The 20,583-nt window shown below is 38.5% G+C and overlaps 1 protein-coding gene across 2 annotated transcripts in view; it reads right to left on the minus strand.

Annotated features, from left to right (window-relative positions):
- The window catches only part of cntn4 (contactin 4), a 242,934-nt gene that overhangs the window by 13,895 nt on the left and 208,456 nt on the right, over positions 1-20,583 (minus strand). The window contains exons 13-17 of one of the 2 annotated variants that reach the window (XM_032549067.1): positions 9,525-9,700; positions 6,901-7,018; positions 5,439-5,597; positions 3,932-4,081; positions 3,332-3,402 (exon numbers count right to left, since the gene is read on the minus strand). In XM_032549067.1, the coding sequence (XP_032404958.1) occupies positions 3,332-3,402; positions 3,932-4,081; positions 5,439-5,597; positions 6,901-7,018; positions 9,525-9,700 (674 nt within the window). Of the gene's footprint in view, positions 1-3,331; positions 3,403-3,931; positions 4,082-5,438; positions 5,598-6,900; positions 7,022-9,524; positions 9,701-20,583 lie in introns of both variants that reach the window. The other variant, XM_032549066.1, reaches the window with a different exon arrangement.

Genomic DNA, 20,583 nt, shown 5'->3' on the forward strand with positions numbered 1-20,583 from the left:
ACCCTGCTAAAGGGTACAGACTTTTAAAAAAATGTGATTTTTGGAAAGGTTGTGTGAAAACACACGCTCTGGGTGGAGGATTTGTAAGTTCATGCTCTAAAAGTATTTTAGAACCTTTGGTCATATTTTTATCTTTTAGTATAATTTTGTGTAAAAGTATTTCAATTTAATTTAGATATTTTATCTTTGCACTACCCTGAATTTACCAAGTATATACGATTTGTAAATAAAGTGACTTTTAATGTGAGATGATAAACACGAGGTGTCCCACAGGGCTCCGTGTTAGGACTCTTTAAGTTTAGCTATGATGACCTGGAAGCTTGTTTTCAGCTTCCAGAGTTTGTCAGTGAAATTCAGGTACAAAACATTTTTAAAACTTCAATAAGTGAGTCAAATATAGATTTATTTGCTGTAAGATGTACATAAGACCAAAAGGCTTCTTAGATGCCTTAAGTTCGTTTGTGGTTAAGTTGTGTGTCCATCCATCCATCAGACTCTACTCTGACTCCCTCCCGTTGTGTATGTCTGTCAAATTCTTGTTATTCTTATTTACCTATCTTTTTATGTATTGTAGATTATAGTTTGACTCATTTTTCTTCCATTTGCAGTATTCAAACAAGCATATATAAATTAAGCAAGAGGATTTTGGATTTAATTTTATACTGTATACTGTATCTGCTAAGATTCTATACTTTGATTTCCATTGATTATGTCTAAATAAAACTAAAAGCTTTACACACTTGATCCAAAATTTGTTAATCAGTTTTCTTAATGTGTTAATAAGTATTTTCCTTGATTATGATGAGTTTTTATAGTTTTGTAACAGTTCTGATAAACTAAAACATTTCATTAGTTTTGTTGGCTTTCAGTGGCACTTACATATGATTTCATAAGTTCCTTTTTATTGCTGTGACTTCTTGCTTGAATACAACATGTAAATGTTTTGATCTCTATGGCCTTTTATTGTCACAGATAATGACAAAACTGCTTCAATTGTTGACAAAAAAAACTTGTAATGGGTGAGTTACTGTTGTTGCCACTGTAAAAACAATATTAATAATTTTGTTATAATACTGCTACTCTAAATGTTGAATGTTTAGTTAAGAAGAAATTTCATATCTTAACTTAATGCACATGTGGCTTCATACCATGATACCACACTGGAATCTTCCCAGCTTCTGTCAATGGCTCATTCTTTCAGACATGTTTGGAGAATCAGTGCGCGACTCGGCACTGGATTGGAATTTAAGGAATCTGATGGGTGACCTGATACCTTGAGCTGTATATTGAGTTAAATGTAGGCAGGTCACTTAGTTTCATAATATAGATGGTTAGCAATTCAAAACTTAAATTAGAGGATTTTTCTCAATTGAAACACAGAGGAATATTGCATTTTGCTGCTAAGTGGGGAAAAAATCGAACAACAGGAACACAAACAGTGAATTAAATGACCTTTCAGAGGAGTTCTGGTAAAACATTATGAAGGAAGATGTCAGACCCTCCTGGCCAACCAGTTAAAGTAACAAAAGGAAAAATTATATTTTTGGTCCTGTTTTCTTTTTCTAACAACTAAACTGCAAAGAGATCTGTAAATCAAAGTGTTGTCATTTGTAAAACACTGTTAATTTGGATGTAAATTTAACTAGATTAGAGTTAATGATGCTTTTAATCTTCCTGTTTGATTAATGTGCTACTGCCTCCTTTTTCAAGTCAGAGACTATTTTGTTACAAACTCACATTTACTGAACTGAACCAAGCTCGTCCTCGGTCTCCTCAGCAGACTACCAACATTCTGTTTTATATTTTTTCACCTTGATGTAAATCTGGATGCTTTGACTTACCTGCTACTTTGCTGCTCATACACCAGAAATTGTTGTTTATTTTTGATTCGATTCTGTTCTATATTAGGACCTTGTATTGACTACTAATCATTATTGTCATTTTTATTGAACACTTTTTTTTTACATTATACATATTGTGGTTTACAAAGAGTGCCTCCAGAGTTTTTGAATAGGTACAAAGAAACATACAGTACAGACCAAAAGTTTGGACACACCTTCTCACTGAATTCAATGAGAAGGTGTGTCCAAACTTTTGGTCTGTATTGAGTACAGGGTCTGTATTGAGTACAGACCAAAAGTTTGGACACACAGTTGTGTCCAAACTTTTAGTCTGTACTGTATATAAGAAAAGAACAAACTCCTGATTTATAAATAATGCAGAGGTAGAAATGAAATAATGTTTCCCAAAATTATATTAGTTACTCATGTAGACCCAAATTGTAAGAAATCTACAGAGAGGTCCATTCATTATAGTAACACTATTTATGCCTATCCCTACATGTTAGCATAACCCAACCATAACCTGAACTTAATTCACACCAAACCTCTAACTATAACCTAAAAATTGGGGTGTGATGTATTGTGACTTGGCGTTGGTCCCCATAAGGCCTACTGCCCTTCAGAAGGATAGTAGATGTACAAATTAGGTAACTTGGGTCTAAGTTACCTACTTGGACCCAACAAGTAGGGTCCAAAGTGAATGGAGGATTTAAACTCCATTCACTTTAGTAACTGCATTTATTACTAACCCAGACATTGTCCCTCACCTTAACCATTACTATTATGTTCCTAACCTTAGCCAAAACCTAATTCACACCATACCTCTAAACATGAACCTTAACCCTAAACAAGGTAGTCCACTGTATCAAGGACTGGAATTTGGTCCACCAAAGGCCCATTGGTATTCAGAGGGTTAGAAAATATGCCCAAAATGGATTAGGATGACTAAGAAAGCACACATATACCCACAAGCTTGTATTTGTGATCATATTAGGACATTGTATTTACTTCCATTCATTTTAGACCCCAAAATTTAAGTCTAGCAACTTTTCATCCCTCAAAAGGAAAAACACCTAAAGAATTTCCCTGGTTGACGACGGGCAGCTTTTTTAAGCACATGTTTTACTATAATGGAGCTTTTGTGTTTGGAAACATCAGCACTGATTCTTTGTGCTGAATAAACAGAAGCAATTTGAATGCCAGCTGGTAAAACACAAAGGCAAGACACAAAAGGAAAATTATCTAGAAACAAAAAGTTGTGACTTTGAACAAACTATGACTTTAATTATCTCATTGAAACCTCAAAAGCATTTTTCTCTCCCCCTTGGTGGTGACAGCTGCAGTTATTGCCTCTGTGTTCTTAAAAATGAAACGCCATACATTAGGCCGTTCACTGGTTATTAATGAAACAGGGGCCCGCACCCAAAGAGAGTAATGGCGTCTGGCGGCCTCCTCCATGGGTGAGAGGGTTCCTGAGAGAGCTTGCTTACCTCCCATGTGATGACTAATTCGGAGCGACTGCCTCCTCCTCCGCTCACATTAGCCGGTGTGACCTTCGGAGCTGTGGGGGGAAACAGATCGGCTCAGCCACCTTGGTACTCTAAAGGAAAACTTCAACATTTTCTGTTTTTTTTTTCTAAGCAGTAAACAACGGCAACTTCCTGCAGCTGAAGAGTCCAGCAACAATAGAAGATGCAGGAAAAGTAGCAAAACATTGGAAAATAGTTAGTTGCTTTTAAAGGTGGGTTATGTTCTGCATGCATCAACAGATAAGGACTTTTAAAATAGGTTATATTCATAGAAGTTCAATAAAGTTCTGAAAACGCAACATTCCCACTTGTATTTACGGTTTTATTTCAAGGTCAGTCCACATATAGATTTTCAACAATCTTCAAATGTTTGCATTTAAAATGTATCACTTTTTTTTTTTTGGAAATTTAAGAAAATATGGAATTATGAAAGTCATTTGCTTGCTTCAAAGCTTTCTGCCATCAAACCTATACATAACTTTTAGTTCAATTTATCAAACCACATGTTCTCACGTTTTAGTAGACCTACACCGAAACAGACTTTTCTGAAGCAGAACATACTTGTGCTCTTTGTCCTTGCTTGCTTGGAGGGCTTGCTGGGCTCGCCGGTCCCGACTCTGTTGCTCGCCAGAACTCGGAACTCGTACTCCACCCAGGGGCTCAGCTCTGTTACGGCAGCGGTCAGCTGGTGGCCCCCAACCACCTCAGGAACTGGCAGAAAACACAGAGGGCCTCCAGTTAAAATGAGCTAAAAGAAAATTGGCACATTCTAAAGATTTTTCATTTAAACATTTAAATCTTTTTTTTATGCAACACTGAAAATGCACAGAAAGATGTAAATAATCAAATAATTAATAAAAAAAAAAAAAAGCCTAAATGCAATAGCAGCAATTCTTTACGCTTGTTCATTTGTGCCAAAGGATGCTTCTGCTGCTAACAACATGTGCAAAGCTCATCCCTTTCTGCTTCACTTAACATCAATACAACATAGGGCTGATCTGCGGGTTAATTTTTGGATTAGCTGATTAATAACTGGACAGCAAAAAATGATAAATTGGAGATTTTCTTGTACAGAATCTGATTGAGGTGAAGCTAAACTTTGCTACTTGAGTAGTTTTGGGTAGAACAGATTTACAGACTAAGGGTTTTTTAATCTTAATTGCAAAATGTATCTACTTTTGCACAGTTTTGGCTTAATTACTGCTTTGAGTAGGTTGTTCTTTCAGCAAATGGCCTGTTTAATTTTAAATTAGGTGACTATTATTTCAATTATTAATTCATCACAATTAATCCGATTAGTCGTTTCAGCTTTGCTATATGCCTTTGTGTGCAGTTATGTGTATGTTAAGATTTGAAAGTACCTTTGCAAAGTATCAACACCACTTGGAACATTTCAGCCACAAGCTTAGATGCTTTTTTGGTGGATTTTATGGAACAGACCACCAGGTAGTAATGCACAACTGGGAAGTGGAAGATACATGAAAAATTATACAGAAATGTAATCCCGAAATCTAGCATGATTTCATAAGATCTGTGTGAAATGTGTGCAATTACCACAAGACACAGCATATTTTGTGCAAATAGAGATGAGTGCATTAAAGGTAACAATATCTTTCTCCACCTAGTGTTCAACGTGTTCTTTAATATATTAATGAGGGACTGCAGATCCAAGAGTCCAGGAAGAGTACTGTATCTCAGATACCCAGAGTCCATCATGTGCAAAAAACAAAATCTATCAATAAAGGAGGGTATAAGGTGTAGGATAAAAGCACATTATACCAATAATGTATGAATAGTAAGAGTCCCATTAAAAGAATGTGCTATATACTGTAACTACACTATCATATTACAGCCTTGGCAACGTGCTTTTTCATCAGGAAGAGATCCATGTTTCAGGGCTCCCAGGAGTCCGATAATACAGCGGTCAATGATCCCGGCAACCATAGTGCGCCATTTGGTGCAGGAGCAGGAAATTACACCTCTAATATTTTCCCAGGGCCGAGCAGAAACCACGAGCAGAGCCCTCGTCAGGATTGGAGGAGGCCACGGCTGGTTGGAGAGAGCTTACCTGTGGTGACAGCCTGCCACCCCAGGGAGAACGGTGTCCTGGCCTGGATGGTGTACGCCGTAATTGGACTGTGATTATCGGGACCGGGCCTCCAGGACAGAGAGGCGGTGGTATCTGTGATTTCTTCTACTTGGATGCTGGTGGGGGGGCCTGGGGGACCTGATGGATGCCGTAGTCAGGCAGGGAGATAACGATATATAGAGAGAGACAGAGAAGAGGGGAGATGTGGGTAAGGAATGTAAATCGGGAAGAGTCAGAAAGATGGGAGGTTTTAGCACCGGCGGCAATGGCAGCAAAGTCAGTTCAGCGTGAACCCTTTGGGAGACGTTCGCTCTAATTAGATTGTAAATTTTCTTTAAGTCTTGAACAGAGAATCTTAAACTTGCCAATACTTTACTTCTTTATTAGTGGATAAACCATGCATAATTAAACTATTTAACAAAGTCTGAAGGGGGTTAAAAGGGCAACATTATGCACTTTACAAATGTTTTTGATGAGGGAAGAACATTATGACATGATGTAAAACTCAACAAAAGTTGATTTTACATCATACAATAATTTATATTATTATCTCATTTATTGCAAATAATTTCTTATCATTATGAGAGTTTTGATTAATCGTTGAAATAATGAATAATATCTAACCCCCTTTGTCCCCCTCCTCCCCCCTAAAAACTGTCCGTATTGTCAGGATTGTTGGTTTTGCTATTTTCTCCACTGTTTGTTCAACAAAAGCATCAATAAATATCAATAAAATTTAACATTCAGTCTACTTGTAGAAATCATACTTCTTCATGTGACTGGTGTCTAAAAAGGTATTATTAGAAATGGGAATGCTTTATGTCCCACAATTTAAGAATAGCGCTACAGTTCTTATAGAATTGTAGAGCTATAGTTGCTATGACATGCTCCCTGCATTTCCATCATCCATAGATCTGCACAAATTGAAATTCCGAAAATAATATTGCTCAAAGGAGTCACGTGATCAACAGTCGGGTGTTACTACTAGTGGAAAAGATAAAGAGATAAAGAACTTGTAGGAGGATGACGGCTTGTTTTAGTGTTTTCAATGTGTGTCACCAACTGTGATTCCCCAAAATGCCACATACAGTCACTCCAAAGTAGGCAGGGGCTTGTCGCTCCAACGCCTGAATAAAATGCCAACGTCTCCTCTGATTGGCTGGTAGATGATGAGTGCAAGCACCATAGACAAATTATGAATATAAATTCAAAACTATATATGAATGTATAACTGTGTAACTGATGTATAACAGTTTACATCTGCCCCTGCAATGACTTTTAATGACTTATCGCATGAACAAGTTTATTCATTCATTTTAATTTAATTTCTTAATTAAGCTTCCTAAAAAAAAGATCTAATAAATATTTAGCACATTTATTGTTACCACAACAGTTCAGCCAAATACTGTGAAACAATTTAAGTCCATATTCCCCAACTTACCTCGAACAACCAGGTCCACCGCTATGGAGATGCTGTCCACCTTGGTCTGCACGGCGCATGTGTACTTCCCTGCGTGCCCCAGCTGGATGTTCCGAATCATAATGTCCCCCGCCGAGTGCTGCTGTCATTCAGAGCACACACAAAAAGCAGACACACCTCCATAAGCATGGCTGTAATCCTACAACTACTGAAATTAAACAAAAATACAACAACAACAACAACAAAAACAACCCCTGACAGCACCGGCCTCAGGAAGAAAGCTCATTTCATACTTGTGTGTGTGTCCTGAAAAATAAATCTATAAATCCACACACAGGGGCCTCTCTCCTCTTACTTTCCAAATGGGACACGGGAGTGCCGCTCTGTGCATTTACTTCATCTGCGTAATTACAGAAATGCACTTCCTCTAGCAGTCTTATTTGGACTGTAGAATGTTATATGAGCAGCCTAATGGCTGGTCTGCTTCTTAGTTCTTTAAGAGAGCCTTTCATTCTGTCTCTAATTACTATTCCCACTCCTACATTATCATTTCATCAGAGTGGAGCTGAGCAGGTTGAGTAATAAATAGAAGATGGCTGAAAGCTGTGGCACAATAATGGTGGGAATTCAGAGGAGTGGCCAAGGGCTTAATCAATGTAAGTGGAGATGAAGAGCCATTTATTAAGGTGCCGAGACTTTAAAGCACGCTCCAAGAAACCTAAAATTATTACAGAAACTAAAAAGGAAGGCGAATGTGTTTTAAGTTTTTCTTTATTTCTCATGCTGGGCGTAGATAAAGAAACCTTGAACTTATTTGCTACATACAGAAAAGAAAATGCCACTGTTTTGATGAGCTGTGAGTTGGAGACCTTTTTAAAGTGTCCACTGCGAGTGTTTGCAGGGTGAGTATGTAAATTTCATTTTAAAATTAGCCAGAGGCAGCAATTTTCTGTCCATAAATAATATACTTGATACAAACATTCCCTCTGCACTGCAGCTGAATTTATTACGGTCCTGCTAAAGGAAGCAGTGAATGGACCAATGAATCTTCGGAGTCACCTCTCAACCTTTATTCATTGAAGTCTCTGAAGGCAGCTGGGAAAAAAAATAAATCAATATCTTTTATGTCCTGGGCTCCTGTCAGAGCACAGGGGAGCCAATAAAACGAGGATTCTTCCAGAAACCTCAGGGAGCTTTGTGTTCTTGATTAGCACTTTATCTAACAAACAGTGGGGAGAGGCTAGCTAGCTAAAAACTAGCTGTTAGCATGGAGGAATGCAGGCATGTGGGAACAGAACTTTGTAGGGAGGCAAATGGAAGACTTCTTTCTCTATCAACACTCGCTGGGTTACTGAATGTAAATTCAGTTCACAATTAACCAACAATAATGTAGAGAACTGGTATTGTTCTCTACATACCAGAGAACAGCCAGCCACATCAGCCAGCTGATGTGGCTGGCTGTCAAAGGAGCAAATACTAATGTGGCTAATAAGGGTCAATATCAAATATCCTCACCAACAGATCAATATCTTCCATGTCCTGTACTCCTGACAAAATTTATGTCAGGAGTACAAAATATCTACCAAATGTCTCCTGGTAGCCACGGGAATAATAAAGATAATGCAAAAAAACTGTTGACCAATCTGGACAATTTCTGGTGGGAGTTTTTTATGCTGTAGTAGCTTGCTATGCTACAGTGCTAATGCTAGCCTTTCAATGAAAAGATAAAGGAGAAGCAGATTTCGTTGTTTTATTTCTGTCTTCTTTTCTAAGACTTCTACAACTTTCCATTCTGTTAAATGATGATTTATAAGGAAAAGCTATCCTAAGCCCACTGACTCTACATGCAAAACTAAACTAAAGCTAACTAGCTTCTATAACCCAATGCCCTTGGCACCATCGAGCGTTAATATTAGCAGGATAATAATTAGCACCACTGTGAAGGAATTTTGGCCCACCTTTCATTGTTGATTAGTTTTAATTCACTCACTTTGGAGTTTTCTAGAATTGTTGACCTGTTTAAGGAAACTTAACAGCATCTGAACCAGATTTAAGTCTAGGCTTTGACTAAGCTACTTCAGAACCTTCCTTTTAACATTTGTTTCTTTTTTGGATCATTGTCCTACTGCATTACCACAGTAATCTGGAGCTTAAGTTATTTGTGATAATAAGAATTACATTCTTTCTTAAAAGTAGAGGTGGGCATTTATTGTATTGTTTATCAATTATCGTGATAAATTTCTTATCATGATATGAGATTTGAGTTATTGTTGTTACGATAAAATTCCAATTAAACTCCAAAACTGTCCTTAGGATTGATAGTTTTACTGTGTTTCTATTGCTTGTTCAATAAATCATCAATAAATACCAATACATTTTAAAATACAGTTACAGTGTGCAGCTTAGTGGTACAAGTTACACTTCTTTATGTGAATAGACAAGCACATTACAAATAGGAATATTTTTCAAGGAAACTATTTGTGTGTGTGTGACACACAGTCACAGTCACAGCTAAAAAACAAAGATCTAATAAATATTTATTATCACCACTTTTATCGTTTTCACAGTAGCACCGTCAAATATTGTGATACAGCCTGAAGTCCATACTGCCCACTCAAACAATCAAAGACAGATTGTGGACTTACGCCTCCGACTTTTTCGAAGAATCCGCCGTTGCTCCCGAAGTGGATGAGTTGCTCATTGAAGAACCAGGTGAACTTGAGCTCCAGAGACGGGTCGTGGCTCACCTGACAGGGCAGGACCACGCTCTCCCCGACGGTGATGTCCAGTGTTGTGGGCTGCGTGGTGATGATGGTCGGCTCTGAAACACACAGTCAGGCACGTTTCATCAAACCTCTCCATTCCCTTTTTTTTCTTTTCTTTTTTTGCACAGCGGTGACAGAGACAGCTGAGCCACTCCATCATTCTTATGAATGTGTCAGACTCAGTTCATAGAGGGATACGCAGGAAGGAGCGCACAGCAAAACTCAGACTGCCCGGCTACAATAAGCGGAATTAGTTTCAGCCCTGGGCTCGTCTCTGTCGGGACTCCATGAAGTGTCGTTCCTAAATCTGGGAAGCGGCCATGTGTCACTGTCAGCCTCAGCCTGGAACTCTCCTCCGCTGGCTGTGAATTCCCTGAACGCACCGCAAAGGAAAAGCAGTAAACAGCAATCCCTCTAATCTCCGCTGCTCTGCTTCCAGGTCTGCAGTAGCACTACCTTTCCAACACTTGGGAATAAAGCTTATCTGCACTTGTCTGAGAGCAGCGGAAGAGGAGTCTGTGAAGACATGAGAGAGCTGAGATGAGAAGGTGAATCTTTGTTCTTTGGAGTGCGCGGCACCTGTCTCCCTCTTGGGGGTGCTGTGATTACTTGCTGGAAATTGCAACTCTGAGCACACAGACACATGGAGTAAATCAACCGTGGCGAATGACTCTGGTGTGGAAAGTGCCGGCAGTGCGGATCTCATTCAGCGTGGATACGACACCTTCTTTCTGGTGACTCCTTCTCTCACACGCATGTTTTTAATGTGATTCATCTCGGTAGACAAAATACCATCCACGCAATAAAAACACCAGCAACAGGTACGCTCCTCCATTAGAAGGACATAGTGGATGATGGAGCTGCAGCTAAAGTGGTGTAGTACCATAAAAAGACAAATTCAAGGCTTCTGTGGAAACTATTGTCTGCCTTCGTTGTGAATGCTGGGTACGTCCTGTAGAACAAGAACTCAAGAAAAAATAAAAAGAAGTAAAAAAAAAAGCTAACGAGCATAATTCTTTAGAAGAATGTGTCACAATCGTTTTTGGAGAGATTTTAGCTCGAAATGATGTGAGGGAAAGAAAAGCAAAGGAACCACAAGGCTGGAGAAGTGTCTGCAGCAGAGAAAGGCTAATGGCTAACAGCTAGCAAGTCAAAAAGTCAACCCCTCTATTTATAACACGTCCCAAAAATGCTTTCTAAAAAATATCTATCTTCTCTTTCAGAGGTCATCTAGTTAGTTTGCAGGTTAACACACAGACAGGTCAGGAAGAAAGTCGTGATTTCTTCCTGAAATCACAACTCACACAAATCACAAGATGTTCTGAAAGATGCTCTGAACATTTTTCAGAGCTCTGTTGAATCTGTTTACCATGAAAACCTAGATATGTTTTCATTAAAAATATTTTACAAAGAATGACTAAGAATTAAAGGAATATACTTATTTAAGAAAGAAGATTTTTTGTAAAAAGGTTGCAAAAGTATATGGAAACTAAATGTATTAAACTTGTTTTGGTTTTAATATCTGAAATACCACCAAATCTGATCATGTGACCTCTCCAGCTGTTTTACTCTTTTTTTTTTCTCACTCTGTGCCGTTAGTTGATGCCATCAACCTTGCTTAGCTGACCTTGAGAAATGAATCGGCTAAAGCCTCTCCTCTGCCTTCATCCCCCAGAATGCTGTGCGGTTCTGGATTGGAGTTCTATTGGACGTATTTTCTACTGACATTGATCATGTGTTCATCCCAATAATTGCTGTTACTGATTTATTGTCCAGCTCAAATTAAACCTAAAAACAAAACTTATTTTTTATTAACTGAAAAATCTAAAGATTTCTTCAGTAAGCATTACAAGAACAAGCGGCTTCAGTTTAAAGAGCCATATTGTGCTGGACCAAAAGCAAAGTAAGACACTTGGAGTTGTAAAGGTTGCTGATCCCTGACATAGCAGCACATGAGGTTGGCAGTGTCATGCTGTGGTGATGCTCCTCTTCAGCAGGACAGCCAAGCAGGTTGAGAGTTAACAAGAAGATTGATGGAGGTAAAAGAAGGATAATCCTGTAAGAAAAGCTGGGCTGGGCGTTAACGTTGCAATGGGCTAGATCAAAGCACATTTGTGTGTTAGAAAGTCCTAGTCAAAGTCCAGGCCTCCTGTAAATTTAATTGGGAATCTGTGGCAAGACTTAAAAGATTTCTCTAATCTTGAAGCAATTATGCCGACAGAAAGTGACAAAACTGGAGATGTACACTAAGAACCTCATTAGTGGTGATTTCAGTGAAAATATTAACTCTAGCTTTATTTACAACAACAACAAAAATAAACCATATATGATTCTCCTTTCATTTCTCTAGTCATTTGCTAATTTGTTTTATCCTATCACATAAAATCACAAACAACTGCACTGAAGTTTCTGGTTTTAACATAATGTAAAAAACCTTAGGAAATCTTTCACAATGCTTCTTGAAAACACTGAATACCAAGTACCTTAATAGCCTGGTTTAAAACCTTGTTCACAACACTGACTCTTTCTATGTTGACTTCTAAAGTGTGTATTCTTTAACGACCTCCAGGGATTCACTCTGACGACAGTAGAAATTTCCCTGCTTATTATCTTCCACCGTCATCATTGTGACATATTACGTGCACAACCCAGGCTGGTTACCGGAGCTCAAGCTGATGAGCGTAATTTGATTCATTCCCGTCTTGTATAATGCCTTGTTACCTGCTGCCACTGTAAACAAGCGGACAGCGACCCATTCACTTAGCAGGGTCAGGACCAGACAGGACAGAGGGGCGTTAATGCACAGTGACAGGCTGGGTGGCACCTGAGGACAGCGCTAAGGCGGGTCAGACACAGACCGCTACATTTCACCTGACCAGTCCTAGACGAACCACAATCTGATCCAACTATAGACAGATTATTTCTTTGTAAGCACAGCAGATGCAACTTGACTGTAGCAAGAGCTGGTTGGCCTTTAAACTCTCTGTTATCTTGCTGTTTTAAGATTAGCTAGCATGTTGTCAGCGTAGTACAACTGTTTATCACAGCCTGATAAAATAAGTTATTCTAACAAATTAGAATTAGTGAATTAGATGCGTGTTAATGACCCGTCAGCATTAAGTTCAGGTGAGTTGATAAATGACAAAAGAAAATAGTCCAAAGGTCAGACATTGCTTAGTAGCACACAACGTTTTGGAAATTAAACAGTGTGTATTAAAAGCACATTAAATTCAAATGAATCAATAGCTATAATGTTTGCATTACTGTGACAAACATTTCTGCATGTAAGACATTTTGGAGAAGTTTGTTGTGCTGTACCTTGTAAAATCACTCCTTGTTTCACATTTTCTCACCTAGCTGGCTCAGGTAGCTAGCACTAGTGCTAGAAGTAGGCCTGTTGCGATAAACGGTAAATCAATTAATCGTACATAAATTAAAACGATCGACGTCATTTTAATTATCGGCATTATCGTCTCTTCCGGCCTTTTTCTCTTTCTGTTGATGACACCGAATGAAAAAAGGCTCAACTCCAGTGCTCTCCACTGACTCTCCCTTCCTCATTTTACTTAGTGTAAAGCCCAGCGCACAAGAGCTGTCAGCCGATTGTCGGCCCATTTTCAAAACCTGACAGGCCACACATTAGCCGACAGAATTCCTAGGTATAACGGTTCGATCGGGTTCGGTCCTGCCGTGTGGTGTCCAACAATGGGCACAAAATAATGGCTACAAGTTCAGTTAACTAATTTTAAAACCAGGCATTAATTAATACTTTACTACAATCTACCTGCAATGCATGTGGCTAGTGTCAGCGTAAAGTCCTGACTGAATGAAAATCATTATAACATATTTACGTCATGTTAACGAAGAACAGCTGAAAAGTTACCGGGTTTATCAACTGCGGTAGCAATTTCGCTCCAACTCCTCCTCTTGTCATTTCTATATTCTTTGCATGTTGAATAAACATTAATGTTGTTTCCACATATCATCTCCAATGTCCGCTGGACTTCGGGTTGCACCGTGTCAGCTGTTTGGGATTCCCCGACGTAATTTCCCCTCAGAAAGCACGGAGGAGAATCCGCGCTTTCTGATTGGCTACCTGTCACATTCAACAGACTGCGTTAAGCTCCCAGTGGGGAAAACCCCTGATTTGGATCGGAGCGGCAACGACGATCTACCGTAACACACCACACAATCTTAGAAAGACCAACTTTCTAAGATTGTTGTATGGGGAAAAATCGGAGCAAAAAATCATGTAGTGTGAACTATTGCATCAGCTGGTTGATGTGCCCATCTTCTCTATTTAAATCTAATTATTACTGAAGGGCAACACAATATACAGACTTCATAATCTGCACTCTTTTGGTTGAATGCAGTATTTATTTCCACTTTTACTTTATGTTGTTTAGTTTTTTTTTTCAAGTGAGTTTTTTGTTAATGGAGACTGAGAATCCATTTTATTTTTGTTTTTGGTTGTTTTGTTTATTTTGTTTATCAGCTCAAGTGTTTAGTGTTCTTTTGAAAATAAAGTGTATCTATCTTTGGCAGGAAATTGCATGCATTATTACGTCATTTACATTAAATCAGTGTAAAAAAGTCTTCAAACAATATTATCATTTATCGCAATAATTTTTGAGACAATTAATCGTTGAGCAAAATTTGCTATCGTGAAAGGCCTAGCTAGAAGCAGTTCTCAAAGACACATGACTATCCAGTGGTACTTCCCCCCCGAAACATGTGCAAAAGCAATGAAAACACAACTGGGCAATAGGATGCACCTATTTTCTGTTTAATTTCCAGAAACCTATACCACCTACATTTCAAGCTTTTCCCTCATGATATCTAAGTTGAATATACCTCTGCCAAGAGTCAGGCAGAAAATCCCGTTTCTGCTTCAAGAGTTCTGAACAATAACCAGATAGAAGGTATTGATGTTGATACAAACGGCTGACAAACTTATTTGGTGAAGGAGACTGGATTCAAACCAATGCATGACACAACAAAGCTCTAAAGCGGAAGACCCTAGTCACGCTTGATGTTTACATGAGTGAAACTTGAATCAGAGCTCGGTGTTATTCTAAAGCCAACGGCTTTCTGAAACTGGCTCACAGTGGGGACGCTCAGGGAAACGGCTGAACAATAAATAAGGATTGAATGGCAAACAGTGCCAGCTAACTGTTACGTAGCGACTCCTAGCTCCATACTGAGATGCACTGACAGGCCTCATGTGGGCCGTTTCACCACAATACCTTATGAATAATACTCCTCTGTTCTAATGGACTGCAGCTGTAATGCATTACTCTTATGGGCAACCACAGCGTGTACACTGACTCAGAAAATGTATTTACACACCTAGAGTTGCAGTCCCCATTTTGTCACACTGTGTGTTTTACTGTGATAAACCAACACAAAGTGCTGTGAAGTAAAAGGTGCATGAGAAAAAAGAGGGAAATTTTACAACTAACGTCTAAAAAGTGTCTTATGCATTTGTATTCAGCTCCACTAACTCCATTCAGACCGTTGGGGTATGTCTCCACCAGTTCTGCACTGATGGATTCAAAGTCATTTCCACTGGATGGAGAGACTCAATGAATGTCCATGTTTAAGTCTTAACTAGGTCTGACATGACAACAAATTTCCCTAGACAATAAATCGTCTCTGAAGTTATTGTGATAAATGATAATATTGTTGTTTTTAGAACATTTTCAAGTGATATAATAATGATTCCATAATAATGCAAAAACACATTCTCAAAGATTCATAAACTTTAAATTCTATAGAACATTTAACACTGGAACTGGAAGACATTTTAAATATCTTCCAAAAATGTTTTTCTTGTTATTTAACCATAAAGACCAGATTTGTGGAGTCTTTAGATGCAGACCCATTCAATAAATGAGGATATTATTGAAAAGTCTATATTTATTTGATGAACTTTACTAATAGAAACACCTTATATAGATTAATTACATGCCGATGGATGCTTGAAAGACTACTTCTGTTAATTGTGATTTTTTCCCCCCTACAGTTAATAAAAACATGGCATGTAAAATTTGAATATTACAACAAACCAATAAAAAACTTATTTAGTACAGAAACATAGCCTAAATGAAAAGTATGTTACTTAAAGGTTGTCAATTTCCAAAAGGTTCTTTATTAGTTACAGTGAATATCTGAACTACTTTGTGGAATGTAGTTTTGCAACAAAACTCTTCTTTAAATTTATCCTCTGAGTTCATTGGTCTCCATCGTGTTCTCTAACCAACCCTATAAGGCCATCACAGAACATCTGTATTTTTATCACAGAATCCACATAAAATGTTTTGAAGTTTGTGCTCAAAGCATGACAAAATGGGAAAAGGCCCCGTAGTTCCTCCTGCCGGGAAAGTGGTTTGAGGTCATAAGAATGGAATGACGAGGGCATGGCAAAGTCAAAGACCTCGATGGGCTGCTAAGTCCTTTAAACTAACACTCATGCTATCGCATCCAGGTTGAAGACAAACTAAAAGTTGTGCAGAAAAAAATGTTTCGCTGACAAGTTAAAAGCTTTTTTCTTCAAAGGTTCAGTTGCATCTGACAGCAGAGTGGAGGCTGAAGTTCAAATCATCTATTTCAATGTAATCCACTGCAATAATTTGGCATCACCTTGGTGATGCCAAATTCCTTGGTGTTATCATTTCATCTCTAAGCAAAAAGAGATGAATATTAGAAGAAAAATAAGGCATTCAGCTTTTAATTTCCCTTGTTCAGTCTGCAGTCCAGTGCAACACATGCTCACCTGTTTCTGATCCCCACTCCTTTTCTCCAAATCCAATCAAACAACTTCTCAGGACAAGATTTCACTAGAAAAAATCCCTTGTCTTCTGCACTTCTCTGCAGATAGATACAAGACCCTTCCTGCACTGTAGTCACTGAGTATTCAGTGGCACATCTGTACCAACCTGCTGGTGATTACTGACAGATGGCTGCTCATTATTTTTCTATGTGGCTGTCAGGAATCCCACAACGCATTAATTTCACATCGTTGCTGCCATTCAACATGGATGACAGGGTGCGCTTGGAAGGCAAGAGCTCGAATTTAGTATTGAGCCGTTATCGAATGGCCTGGCGCTTGGGTTGTTTTTCTAATCCATGAAAGGGATCAGTGTGTAAACTAATCAAAGCATCTTCGGTCTGATGTCTTCAAGAAACAAAAAGGGAGCAAACAGCAACAAGCAGGGCCATTTCACTGGGATCTTTGAAATGTGCGTGTGCAGGGGTGTGTGTGGGTGTGCAACCCACAATTATAAAATTCACTTTGCACAAAATGAAGACTATACTAAATTTTATTTAAAATGTGGCTAAGTTACAGGAAAATGACACACACACACGATCTAATATATACGTAAACCCTGTTAGGACCTGAGTAAATGGCCTCTGGCAAGTTAGAGAGAAACTACAGTTTCTATAGCTATTGATGAGCTTCTGTCATAATTTTAGTCAGATATTTGCACCTTCTAGGAAAAAATAGCATGACTTACTGTATATAAATCTGGTGATTTCTGAAATTGGCCCAACTTTTAAGGATAGTCTATAAATTTTCAGAAGGATTCAGCTTAAGTCTTTGGAGAAACCAAGAAACCTTCAAAAACAGTTTTGATGGGTGTTTTAAAGCATTGTCCTTTTGAGGAACTAACTGGGTTCAAGTTTTAACCATCTGACCCAAATCGTTGTCCTAAAAGAAAGCAAATTGGTTTGGACAACCAGGAGGAACCAAAGAATTATCCATGTTCAAGGTCGGCAAAGTCATTTCTAACATGCTGACCAAAACTGGTTTTGGAATGGATAAGCAGCCTATGCTGAACAAAACCTCAACTCTATTAAAAATTTGCGCAATGCATTTAAAAGCTGGGCAGACGTTTACCAGGACTTTGCTGATGGCCATAAAATATATATTTTTTCACTACAGCTTGCTAAAGCACATTTTTCCTAATAGTACTGTGGATGTTTTGTGGATGTTTTGCATCCACAAAACATCCACAGTATGTTGTACTTGAGTTATAAAACTCAAGTTATAGTGTGTGAGTTATAGAAATGTCAAGATTAAAATTTGTGAACTAAATTCTATGGCTATAAAAATGATTGTAATTGATTGAATGCTGCAATGTAGCACACTTAGTAGCTCTTTCTCTGGTTAACAAACATAATGCTGTTGTTAGTGATGAAGGCAAAAACAAAGATGTTTACTGAGAATACAGATCAGTTTAGGAATATTTACCATGAAAAAGTCTTGATCAAATAGCTTATTTGCATATAACTTATAATGTTAAGAAGTCTTTGCTATTTAGTTTATGTACAACTAAACAAAATCGATCAAGTTATTTTTGGTTTGCAATACTTAAATCGTACAATGTAACATCGTTTGTTTTTATATGTTGCAGTTATTGATTCTTTTGAGGCAATTGGTTTGGAAAATTAATGCCTTTAAAAATGGTTGAAATGTGTGTTCAAAAACTTTTTATATTAAGTCTAAAAGCTCAAAGCTGATAAAAAATTAATGCCCTTTATGAATGTTGAATATAATTGTAGATGTAGTATCTACCGCCGTTTGCTACAGCGTACTCATTGCCTTCATATTTGATCCAGTTTTCTCTACAGTTTTTCCCATCTGTCTAAGTGTTGCAGGCTCTGAACTCAATGATGCTTAACAAGCCTCATTAGAGTAAAAGAAACACCAGAAGTGGTTCCTATTGGTTAAGCAAACAATCAGAGTGGCCATTTCATCCAAGGCTTCAACAGTTCAAAGACAGTCTGTCTGGATTTATGTTTTCAGCGTGCTGTGAACTGCCAGAGCAAACTCATGCGGCACACTCCTAAACACACCCTGACAGAGAGAAAGACCGAAACAGACGCCTGCCTGGTCAAAAACCTGATGACGAGTCACTAACCTACAGGAGCGTTTCCCCAGTTTGCCTGGTGGTGAGAGCAGCACTTTTTGAAGGTAATTGTCCATAAACTGATGAGAAATTAAAAATCTGACCTGATCATAGGACTGGACGAAAAGGTAAAGCAGCGATTACAAATACTCCTGAGAGGGAATCTTTCATGTGAATCTTTTCTCTGCGGTTCAGATTCAAAAGCCCCATATACAAACCTCGTGGTGGTGCTGGAGGCAGCCAGCTAAAAAAAAAAAGTTTTGTGGAGCCATATTACTGGTTAGAAAGCGATTAGATCTTTGAACACAGCTGGAACACAATGCAACAAGGATCTGATAGAGCGAGGAATATTCTCTAAAGTAAGTTGCAAACACAATGTGTCACGGCGCTTGCGGAGATTAATTGCCTTCATGGTCCAGAGGAGCCAACAGAAAGCGAATGCGATGCGATCTCACAACTTCTGAACTCCATTGGCCATACGCGATGATCGGCAGCCGTCCTAATTGCAACAGCTTCCGCTCTGCTGTAATCAAAATTCAGGGAGCACATCCATAATCAAGAGCAATTAATCTGCTAATATTCCCCCAGTGTTGCGATAATAGCAACATTAACGGGGCTCATCTGCCCTGCCGCTGCTTTGCTAGGTGGCTGATTCACAACAAGAAGACACCGAACGCTATTTGACAGGTATTTCTTTTTTTCCCTCCCCTCCGGCGTTCATATCACCAAAGTCAATTTGAATAAACTACTGTCATCTCCCATAAGGGCTGATCCCACTACACAAATCCTCCTCCAACCTCCCGCTAAACAGGTTTGCAATCCTCAATGAAGTGGCGCGTATAAATTACCCCGTCCCGTCTAGCAAACAATATGAGCTGTGACAGATCATATAAAGGAAACATTTGTACATCGGCAGCAGAAAGCAGCTTTAACGTGCGGCAGCGGGAAGGAAACAGGCAAGGCCGTCGAATAAAAGACGTTTTTACAGGAGGAACAAAAGAATAACTGGGATGACTGTCTACGCCAAGAGGACAACAACGACCGTCCACCTTTAGAAGTGGTGAGACACAATCAATCACTTTCACTCACGTCTTAGGAAGGGCAAAAGAAAAAAGCTAAAGTCTACAGTGTCTCATCAAAAATTTATATGTTTAAAAGTTTTTACTAAAGAGAAATGGCACCATTTGTTTTAACCCCCGTGTTACTCTGATGGCCATAAAACTTGTATGTTTAAGAAGCTTACCTAACTAAGCAAGGCAACATGAATTTTAAGGTTGGGCAACCAAAGGTCCAATGGTAACTAGTTTTCTGGCTGATCCCGACCTTTAAAAAGTCGGATCTGCCGTCTCCAATTTTGGTCAATTTCAATTTTGTTTGTCTGAAGCGTTGCTAAATATAGAGACAAAATTGCTAACTTGGCAGCAGTGGAGTGATTGTAGTGCACTGCGAACATGCAGATGTGACCTTACTTCCAGTGTAGTGGAAGTCAGAAATACTGCCACTTGCAAATGATTGTTGGCAGTCACTTAAGTTGTCAAAAATATTTTTAGCATTTTTTACAGAACATTTGGAATAAACATACAATTATGCATCAGTGTGAGAAATTGTTGGGGTATGTTGATTTTGCGTGAATTTATATGATCACATTATAAAGAGCTAAATCTACTTTCAGAATCTGAGAAGTTATGCTTGAAAATTGATGTTCACAGACATTGCGTCTACTCTGAGTTATTTTGGAAAGAACAACAGTCAAATGTGTCTGAATACCAATGTATGCCACACTTTTCAGATTTATTTTTTAAAAAACCATCAAATTCATATTTTCTATGCTACGAGTGGGAACAGTTTGAGACGTCGATGTAACTAAAAAAGCCTGGTTTAAGTTCAATCCACTTGCTGTTTGCTGCTCTGTCACATAAACTCCAGAAACCAAAGTTGCACTCATACAGATCAATTTCTACACTGTTAACTCAATTGAGTAAAGGCTTGTGAACATTTCTGTTGTTGGGTATCCACGTAAATGAGCA

The sequence above is a fragment of the Xiphophorus hellerii genome, chromosome 20, assembly GCF_003331165.1.
Source record: "Xiphophorus hellerii strain 12219 chromosome 20, Xiphophorus_hellerii-4.1, whole genome shotgun sequence".
NCBI classification, from domain to species: domain Eukaryota; kingdom Metazoa; phylum Chordata; class Actinopteri; order Cyprinodontiformes; family Poeciliidae; genus Xiphophorus; species Xiphophorus hellerii.